Raw genomic sequence first — 10514 nt, forward strand, 5'->3', positions numbered from 1 at the left:
AGATTGAGGTTGTTAACAGTTACAGCTTTCTAGGCTTCACAATCTACACTCTTAACACCAGCAGTTAGGAAATCAAAAGATGAATTGCACTGGGAAAATCTGCTGTCAGGGACCTCCCTAGAATGCTGAAAAGCAATGATGTCAGTCTAGAGACTAAGGTGCTTCTAATCCAGGTCATGGTCTTCACAATTACTTGTTATGCATCAGAGAGCTGAACAATGACTAGAGATGACAGAAGAATTGATGCCTTTGAATTGTGTTGCTGGAGAAGCATCTTGGACTGCTAAGAAAACAAATAGATCTGTCTTGGAGAGGGTAAAACCAAGTTTCTCCTTGGGGGCTAGGATTTTGAAGTTCCGTCTTACAAACTTTCGACATGTAGCCAGGAGAGATCAGTCTCTGGAGAAGGACATCATGCTTGGAAGGGAGGAGGGACAGCACAGGATAGGAAGACTCCAGATGAGATGGATTGGTATAGTGATTGGGGCAGTGGGGGTGGGTATGTCAGAATTAGTTAGACTGGCTCAGTACAGGGCAATGTTCAAAGCTACTGTATGGGTTGCTATGGGTCACAGGTAACTTGACGGTGCACAACAACAACAATGGCTTTGTACTATACAATGTTTAAAAGCATTCTTGGCTTTTCTGTGTTAGATGTCTTGTAGAACTGCCCTTCAGTTGTGACAACCAGAATTGTCTGAAAACTTTTGCCAAATGTCACCAGTCACTCTTCTTTAAAAACCACCTTTTTTTTTGTGGTGTGTTTCTGTTAGCATCACAATTCGATATCGTCTAATTTAGGAATAAGGAAAGATATTCAGTAAGAGATAATATAAGAGGTAAAATCATCCAGATATATAAATGTTATTTTATTTTATACTGATTTACATACAAAGTTCATAAAGTTCATATACATTGTTTTTTATACCGGATCTTTCCCCTTTCCTTTACCCATCCCTCCATCCACCCATCAGATACATAAATGTTTAATTATTGTACACCTGGACAATTAGAGAAGGCTTCTTTAATTATATTGCATTAAGACATTGAAATTAAAAAATAAAAAAAATAAATAATTAAATCTAAGATAATAAAAATGTGAATTAATGTATAGCAATTTTTTCAAGTTTGTAAAACTATTTTAAAAGGGAAAATATGTATAATAAAATCTAACTGTGATGGGATCAACTTGAGTCCTGAAAAAGTTCTTTAATTTTATACAAAAGCCATTTTCTTTGATATTTTGTATTACATTTGGGAGGGTTTTTTTTTTAAGTGAAACAATTCATACTTTTTAATGATTGATGACGGAGGCACATAGTATATAGTAGTCTTGTATGCATTGGAATCCTCCAGTTATGTTCATTCCATATATACTTGGATAATTAAGACATTCCACACTGTTGAAGAATTTATTCTACAGTAATCAAACTAAAACTCATTGATGTGGAGTTAGAACTGACTCATAACTGACCCTCCAGCTGGTTTTTGAGTGGTAGTAATCACACAGGAGAAGATTGCCCATCTTTCTCCTTCAGAACTGCTGGTAAACTGCCAGGGAACCATCTTTGGATTTGCAGCACAATATGGAGCCATAGGACTCTTGAAAATATATTAGGTGCACTGCTTCAGTCATACTAATTTCCTTACTCTACTCATGCCATAACTTTTCATCCCAGTCTATTTGTTTGCTGTATATTCTCTTCTTTGCAATGCACTTTCCATTTTAAGAGTTTTTATTTTCTTTTACCAGTAAAATGTGAGTTTATTTTTTCAGAATTCAATGACATTCAGAGATGTAGCCATAGACTTCTCACAGGAAGAATGGGAGTACCTGGACCCAGCTCAGAGGGACTTGTACAGAGATGTGATGTGGGAGAACTATAGCAATTTTGTCTCACTAGGTAAGGTCATTTATCCCAAATAATATTGGCTTACACCACTATCAAGTTCAAGACTCTTTTTGAGAAACTAGCGAAATGTTTGCTCCCTCCTCTCAATGGGGTACTGAATATCCTATGGCATGCCAAAAGAACAAACAGATATTTCTTGGAGATGGTGCATAATGTTCCTTGGAGGCAAGGATGGTGAAGATTAGTCTCTCATACTTTGGGCATGTTCCTAGGAAAGACTATTCTGTGGAGAGGTACATCATACATGGAAAGGAAGCAGGATGGTGAAAGGGAGATAGGCCCTCAGCCAGGTGGGTTGATGTAGTAACTGCAACAGTGAACTTAAGTGTGTCAGAGATTGTGAGGTTGGTACAGGATAGGACAGGGTTCAAATGGATTATTTACAGGGTTGCTATGAGATATACTTGACTCAGTGGCACCTAACAATAACGACAACTCAGTGGAGTAGTTTAAGCTTCATTAAATTGAAATGAACCCTTACATTTTAATACCTCATTTTTCACAGCTTTCTGTATATTTTAGATTTTTAAAAGGGGGAGAGATTTTTCCTGTAATTTCCTCTTTGCTTCAATATCCAATATCTAAGGACTTGAATTTTGCATTATGTACAATGGAAGCTTGTCTGAGCAACCAGATTTCATAGTATTGCAATAATTGATCTCAGCTTGCTTTTTTTTTCTCTTCTATTAAGTGGAAATGTCACCATTTACTTCACAATTTTCCAATTGTAGGTCTTTGAATTGTATCAAAGTGTCCATATTACAAGTAGTGTGGTGGTGATGAGCCTTTTTATTTGTTATGCACACATTCCAACCCCTCCCTGAATTTTTTTAAACTTTATTATTAATTTCAATGAAAATTTACGGAGACTTTGGATTTCCATTTATTCATTGTTGCACTTTTCTCCCCTCCCAGCCTTCCCCCCTAGTATGCTACCCTCTTGGAAAAGTAAAAGAAAAATTATTTCATTGTTTTACAAACCCTCCCCAAAGTCCACTCCAACATGTAGCCTTCGCTCTGGACTCCTGTCATGAGAGAAATACCTAATCACATATCCCTTTTAAACAGTTTTCTCCCTCATCTGTTTCAATGCAGTAGACATTATTGAACCCATCTTTCTCAGTCTCACCCTAACCCCGAAGGCCGGCCTGTTTTACAACAGTGGGACCATGCAGTATTTGTTCTTTTGTGACTGAGATACTTCACTCAGCATAATGTCCTCCAGGGTCACCCATTTTGAATAATATTTCATGAGTTCCTTGTTTTTCAATGCAGCATAGTATTCCATTGTGTGAATATACCATAGCTTCTCTATCCATTTGTTTGTTGATGGACACTTAGGTTGTTTCCAACTCCTTACTATTGTGAACAAAGCCGCAGTAAACATGGGTGTGGATATATCTGCTTGGATGTCAGTTCAGCATTGCTTTTTAACCCATCTGCAAGGAGAGTCTGAACTGGCCACAGGAAATCTGAGTTTTTCTACCAACCAATGGAGCCTCTACAAATTATGTGATGTGGTTTAGAGTTTTTTTAAGACTTATGTTTCATATAACTGATGCCTTCATTTGTACCTGCTTTGTGATTGAGAGTTAAAATATAAAAATTTTACATTTAACATAGAATGAATATTCCAGGAAGGATCAGTGAATGCCCTAGGAAGCCTCTTGTTCTCCTAACAGCAAAATATAAAGAGCTAACATGCATATGTCACCTTTGTGCATATGTTAGGCCTTGTTTGATTTGTATTACATAATTGATTAAACTTAGAACAGTTCTCCACAAAATATATTGTTACCCTCGTTTCATAAACTAGGTACAAGAAGTTAGTAAGTTGCTTAGGTGACAGGCATGAATGCATGAAGTTGGATCCAGAGTTTGTATTCTCAACTGTTGTACATTATTGCCTTTCAAGGGAGATAGTACAAGTTTAAATTATGAAAAGACCCTTCCCTGTCTCGCCTCTTTTTTTATAGTTCCAAAGTTGTCCTAATGTGAATTTTATTCATTCTTTTTTCCTTTCTGTGCTCTTTGACTTTATAAAGTACCATTTTGAGTTGTAATTACTATTAATTTAACTAATTCTGAATGTTAAGGACCTTTGGGCTTATAATTACATGTTGTATTTTTCCTTCAAGCAGGCCCTTCTATTTTTAGACAAGATGTGATTACCTTATTGAATGAAAAGGAGCCCTGGATGATTATGAAGGAAGGAGAAAGAAAACAATGCTGTGGTAAGTAAGAAGGGATAGCCCAGCCCTTACACAGGTGACAGCTAAGTTTGGTAGGGTGCACATCCTTGAGAAGCTAAAAAATTCTCTTCAGAAGCCTGGAGGGAAGACCTGACATGTGGAAAGGAAATTAAGATCCTTTAAGTCTTGACTAACATAGAGACTTGCTTTTGACCTCAGTTTACAACTGTATTTCTCTCCCACTTTAAAAAGAGAAATGTTCTTAGTAGAAGGAAAAATTATAATTAAGTACAAGAGCATAAATCAACTACATAGATAAAAGAGAAAATTAATGGAGCCAAAAGGCAATTTTTTAGAAATAATCAGCAAAATTGATAAATATCTAATTGACTAATCAATGAAAAAAAGATAAAATATTAATTACTAATATTAGGAATGAAAGAGAGGTTTTCATGTTATATTCATAAATATAACCTTAAGAAGAATAAGAGACAAAAGGCAGCTAGTAAAGACCAAGTGAAGTATTAAATTGGAATGTGCAGATAACTGGAATTGGAGAATAAAAAGGGAAGAATTCACTTGACATCTCTCAAGCTGAAAAAACTGGAAAACAAATTTGAGCCTTGAGTTACAATACTGAAAGATGCTATGGGCAAAATATTGAGTAATCCAGGGTTTCATTAGCTATTATAATTAATAAATTATATTTATTACCTTCTCTAGGACAAACCTGTAGACTAGTCAAAATTTCTGTAACTTCATGCTAAGGAAATTGGCCAGCTGATTTTAATGGTTGTTTAGAAGCAACAGTTGAGAATAACCACAGATTTTAATTAAAGAATAATTGAGGAAAGAATAAAAAAGAAGAATAAGAGAATTAGAGAGGATAATAAAATAAAAAGCATAATAAGATAATAAGAGAATGCCACAAACAACTTTATGTCAATAAACTTGACAATATAATTCATTATTAAAAGTCTTCCCATAGAAAAATGCTATTCACAGATAGTTTTACTCATGAATTCTATTAAATAATCAAGAAATAAGAGCCAAAATTATAGAAATTCCTTCATAAGAGGAACATGTCCCAATATAACAAGTATAACTCTTGAAGCATAGAAATGGGAACAAAAAATTACGGATTTATATCTTTCAAAAGCATATGTAAATCTTTAATAAAATATTAACAAATAAAATCCAGCAATATATAAAATAATGATCAGTAGGGTTTTAACTGATTGTTAGGTGCCATTGAGTTGTGTAAGACTCATAGCAACCCTGTGAACAAAAGATCTGAACCCTGTCCTACTTATCCTGTGCCTCATCATCTCTGATACACTTGAGCTTACTGCTATAGTCACTGTGTCAGTTGGGGATCTTCCTTTCTTTTGTTTACCCTCCACTTAGCAACATGCCCAAAATATGAGAGTCAAAGCTTTGGCATCGTTGCCTCCAAGGAGCACTCTGGCTACACTTTCCCTAAAATGTATCTGTCTATACTTGAGGCAGTCTGTGGGATATTCAGCACTATCCTCCAACAGGTTTCTTGGTAAAGTTCATTTGGTTTTGTTTCTGTTTGGTGGTGTGGGGTGGTTTTTGTTTTTTAATATAGCAAAAGGATTCTAAAATTTATATGTAAAAACAAAATAAAGAGCTTAGCATATCTAAAGCAGTTTTGAAAAAGAAAAACATATTGTAGGACCTAGATTATGTGTCTGTAAGTGGCATCAAGACTCATAGCTGCATTTGTCTAGCCTGTGCTGTTGCTAGATGCTGTGGAGTTGGTTCAGCCTCACAGATAACTCCCTGTGACAGAGTAGAATTGCTCAAAGCATTTGTTTTAAGTTCTACCCTTTGTGGAGGCAGCAGAGTTCTGGAGATCTGCTGGGGGTGGGGCGGGGTTGTGTGTTGTTTTTCATTACATTTTCTTATGTCAGAGGGTTGAGGGCTTTGGGGGATAGTGGGGTGCACTCAGCCCTTCTTGGCAGCCGCCTTCCTCATGGCGACCAGGACATTGTTGATTTCTTCCTTCCTCTATTGCAGATGTGTGTTCCCACCCCTTTTTTTTGATGTACTTGAGGGCCCGTTTGTCTTTGGAGACCTTGAGCAGCTAGCTCCATGGAGCAACGCTCTAGGGCGTGCCTCCCGGATCTCCCCGCATGGATCATGCCCCTGCACGCACTTGGTGTGCTGGGTGAGGTGGCGGCAGTGCCTCTGCTTCCTCATGTTCTTGTTTACTTTGTGGCCTTTGTTGAGGCCCATATTCATGGGTTGGCGGACAGCCATGGCTGTAGTACTTCTTTCTAGTGCTGCCATGGTGGGAGTGCTGGATGATTTGAAATGCTAACCCTTTGGTGAACCCTTAACCATTGTGCAGCCAGGGCTTTTTGGTATTAATGTAAGTATTAACAAGCAACAGAGACAACTGTAATGTGCCTTGTGCCAATCGAAACACATTCTTAAAGAATCGTTTAATTTTTGGCAAAGGTACTAAACCATTCCAGTGGAGAAAGTAAAGGAAAATCTTTTCAACAAATAGTGCTGAAATAACTATTAAAAAATTAATCCTGAGACCTATCTTAAACCATTGTTTGTTGTTATGTGCTGTGGAGTTGACTTCAACTCACAGGGATTCTATGCACAATAGCTCTGAACCTTGCCCTATCCTGATTCTCACTGTCTCAGACACACCTACTCCCAATTGCTGTGTCTATCCCATCCAGAGTCTTCCTCTTCTGCATTGTCCCTCCAGTCTTCCAAGCATGATATCCTTCTCCATAAACTGATTATGCCTGTCAACATGCCTGAAATAGACAGGGAACTTTAAAATCCTTGCCTCCAAGGAGCAATTTGGTTTCACCCTTGCCAGGACAGACCTGTTTGTTCTTTCGGCAATCTATGTACTCTTCTCTGGCACCACAACTCAAAGGCATCAATTCTTTTTCTGTCATCCTAAGTTATTGTCCAGCTATCTGATGTGTAACAAGCAATTGTGAAGACCATGGCCTGGATCCAGTGCACCTTAGCCTCTAGCCTGATATTGTTGTTCTTTAGTACTCTGGAGAGGTCCCTGACAGCAGATTTTCCTAATGCAATTTGTCTTTTGATTTCCTGACTCCTGGTGCCAAGATTGTTGATCACAATCAGAGCAAACCAAAATTGTTAACAACCTCATTTTCTTCTCCATCTATCATGGTGCTGCCAGTTGGCCTAGTGGTGAAAAATCTTTGTTTTCTTGATGTTAAGCTTCAGTTCATATGCAAGACTATAGTCCTTGACATTCTGCAGCAAGTGCTTCAGGTTTCAGCAAGCAAGGTTGTGTCATCTTCATGAAGCAGATTGTTGATGAGCCTTCCTCCAGTTCAATCCTGATCCCACATTCTTCCTCATAAAGTTCAGCCTCCCAAATGATCTGTTCCACATATTTATTGAAAAAAATATGAAGACAGGATGCATCTCTGACACCCCTTTCCTGATTTTGAACTATGCAATGATTCCTTGCTCTGTTATGACAACTGCTCCCTGGTCCAAGTATAGAATTCACATGAGCAAAACCAGGTTTTCTGATATTCTCATTCTTTTCAAGGTTAGCCACAGTTTGTTGTGATACACAGTCTGATGTCTTGCATAACCAATGAATCACAGACAGTCCTCTAGTACTCTCTGCTTTCATGTTAGATCCTTCTAGCATTGGCTGTGATGTCTTTAGTACCACAGCCTCTTCTAAACCCAGCTTGTATTTCTTATAGTTCTGTCGATGTACTGTTCCAGTGGTTTTTGGATAATCTACAGCAAGATTTTGTTTGCGCGTGATATGTTATGATAATTTGTCCTGCTAAGACTAATAGGAGATTATAAGAAGGATCAGGTCAACATGTTTGACCTACTTTATAAGTCCATGATTACTGACATCAGTAGCACCTCTTTTTCTCAGTTTCCTAGCTCCTTTATGTCCCTTGGGTTTGATGATTCACTAGAAGGTCTCCTAGACTCTCAGACCATTAGGGAAATGACTCAAGTGACTGTAGGTAGTAGGCTGGTTTTGGAAAAACTGGAAGTGATGGGCCAGGCTCCTGTAGACTGTCATTTGTGGCACAGCTAGATGGGGACTGTGGATGATGTAGGCTGGTGGTGTAGAGACTGGTGAGCAGATGAAAGCTAGGTCTTGAGTGAGCTTTTCCAAAAGAAAAAGATGCTTGGTGCCAAGGTCCCATGAGCTTATATAAGCCTCTAGTAGGATGGGGGTTGTATCCCAATTTAATCCTCTTTTCTTCATACAATAATTACTTCAGCAGAAAATAAAGTTGGCTAGAGAAGACATTTGAATGATAAACCGTAGACACCCAGAGTTATTGGTGATATTGTTTGATAATTTCCACACTGTTGAATCACCTTTTTTTTTTCTTTTTGAATTTTGGATCTCTTCAAGTCAGTTGGCCAGGTAACTGTCCTCCAGATTTCTTCACACAACCTGGTGAACACATCCAGGGTTACATGTGTTTGTTGAAATATGTCAGTTGGTATTTCATCAATTCGTGGGGCTTTCTTTGTCATTTGCCAATTCCTCCAGAGCAGCTTGAACTTCCTCCATCACCATTGCCTCTTGATCTTATGTTTGATGAAATTCTTCTGTTCTTTTTAGTACAATGACTCTATGTACTCCTTCCATCTTCGTTTGATGCTTCTTGGATCATTTAAGCATGATGTCCCTCTCCAAGGAATACCACACAGCTCAAAGGCATTTGTTCTCCTCATGTCATTCTTTGTTATTGTCCAGCTCTCAGAATTGAGACAGTCAGTGACTTCACCTTACTTAGTTCCACAATCAATACACTTGTTACCAGCAGTTAGAAGATCAGGAGACGTATTGGAGTGGGAAAGACTGCAGTCAGGGGCCTCTCCAAATTATTGAAGAACAATTATATTAGTTTGAGGACTAAGGTCCACCTGATTCAGGCCATGGTCTTTTCAGTCACTTGCTTTGAATCTGAAAGGTGCTATTTAGTTAAGGTCAAATCATAGCACCCTGTGTGATAAAACCAAATTACCCATCAGGTTTTCTAGGCTGTAATCTTTATGGGAGCAGGCTATGAGGTCTTTCTCCTGCAGACACTGGCAGATGCAAATTGCCAGCCTGTCACCTAGCATCTGAGCATTTAACTGTCACACTACTGGGATTCCTTGCATCTATCTACCAACATTTAATTAATAATGTTATGAACTGATACCATTCCCATTGATTAATATCCTAATTAAAATCTATCATCTTCCTATATTTCTCTACTGGTTTAATAACAGGGTCCAGCCCCGTTATATAGAACAGTTGAGAGAGAAGGGAAGAGGATGAAATGAAGACACAGAGAGACTATCCGCTGATGGGAAATAGCAAACCTTTATTCTCTAGACAAAGTATATATAGGCTTTTAGAAGAACCTCTGCTGTAACAATTGCATTATCTCAAGTCACCTACCTAGGCAATAATTAACATTTGCAAACCTCAGCACAATACAAGGGTGTTGTCCAGAATATCTTAATGTGTGCTTTAAGGAACAAATGGTTTTGTTTGATAAGGACACTGCATTCTTTAAGGTTTAAGACATTTAGTCATTCTTATTTTTTAACATCCTACTTCCTTGAGTTGTTTATTGCCAAGCAGTTGTTCTAGCCAAGATGGAGTTAGTTTTGCTGGTCTTACAGTACAGAGCTAATCTTGCTTTACAAGTTAGCGTGTCTCCGACAGTTCCCCCTTCTGAAATATAAACTATAGAACATTGCCTGTCTTAGGTGGATAAGAGAACTCAAACTCAAGTTGCCCGTCATGGGGATAGAAGCAATTTATGCCACTCCCTGTCTTAGGATCATGAGCGAGTCTCTCTCCTTACCCCGTCATTGGCTACAAATCCTGCATTTGTCTGGGGAGGGCCTTAAGTTGAATTCCATGTACTTTACCCAGCAATTCTTAAGATTGCTTGGCTAATATATAACCAACACAAGAGAGGATCCATAGTACACCTATAATAACAATACAAAGAGCAAAAATCGTAAAAAGCAGATTCCTAAATGAAGTTACTGAAGGAAACCAGTTTTTTAGATTTTCAAATATTTGACTAGCTTGTTCTGCTGGAGAGAGAGTTATCTCTGGGGTATTCTACATTTCTATAATTCTTTGGTGCAAATCATACAAATCAAGAGAATCATTATTTGACATCCACATTCCTTTTAAATGAGATAATCCAGTCATTATCTGAGCTATTTTAATTTTGTAACACCTCGGATAACAGCAAAGAGGCGTCTTTCAGGTAAAACCCAGGAAAAACCGGCAGGCCCGAGGAAGTTCTACAGGACACGTCACCTTCCCTTGGAGACAGTACAACTAAACTTAAGAGACACTGGTCAAAAGAAAAAAAAA

At 38.0% G+C, this 10514-nt stretch overlaps 1 protein-coding gene across 1 annotated transcript in view; it reads left to right on the forward strand.

Moving 5' to 3' along the window:
- The first annotated feature begins 1783 nt into the window (after positions 1-1783).
- ZFP14 (ZFP14 zinc finger protein) overlaps positions 1784-10514 on the forward strand; it is a 29540-nt gene continuing 20809 nt past the window's right edge. The window contains exons 1-2 of the mRNA XM_006903308.1: positions 1784-1904; positions 4055-4147. Of these exons, the coding sequence (XP_006903370.1) occupies positions 1784-1904; positions 4055-4147 (214 nt within the window). The remainder of the gene's footprint in view (positions 1905-4054; positions 4148-10514) is intronic.

The sequence above is a fragment of the Elephantulus edwardii genome, unplaced genomic scaffold (genome assembly GCF_000299155.1).
Source record: "Elephantulus edwardii isolate Elephantulus edwardi_28Jun2011 unplaced genomic scaffold, EleEdw1.0 scaffold00559, whole genome shotgun sequence".
Classification (NCBI taxonomy): domain Eukaryota; kingdom Metazoa; phylum Chordata; class Mammalia; order Macroscelidea; family Macroscelididae; genus Elephantulus; species Elephantulus edwardii.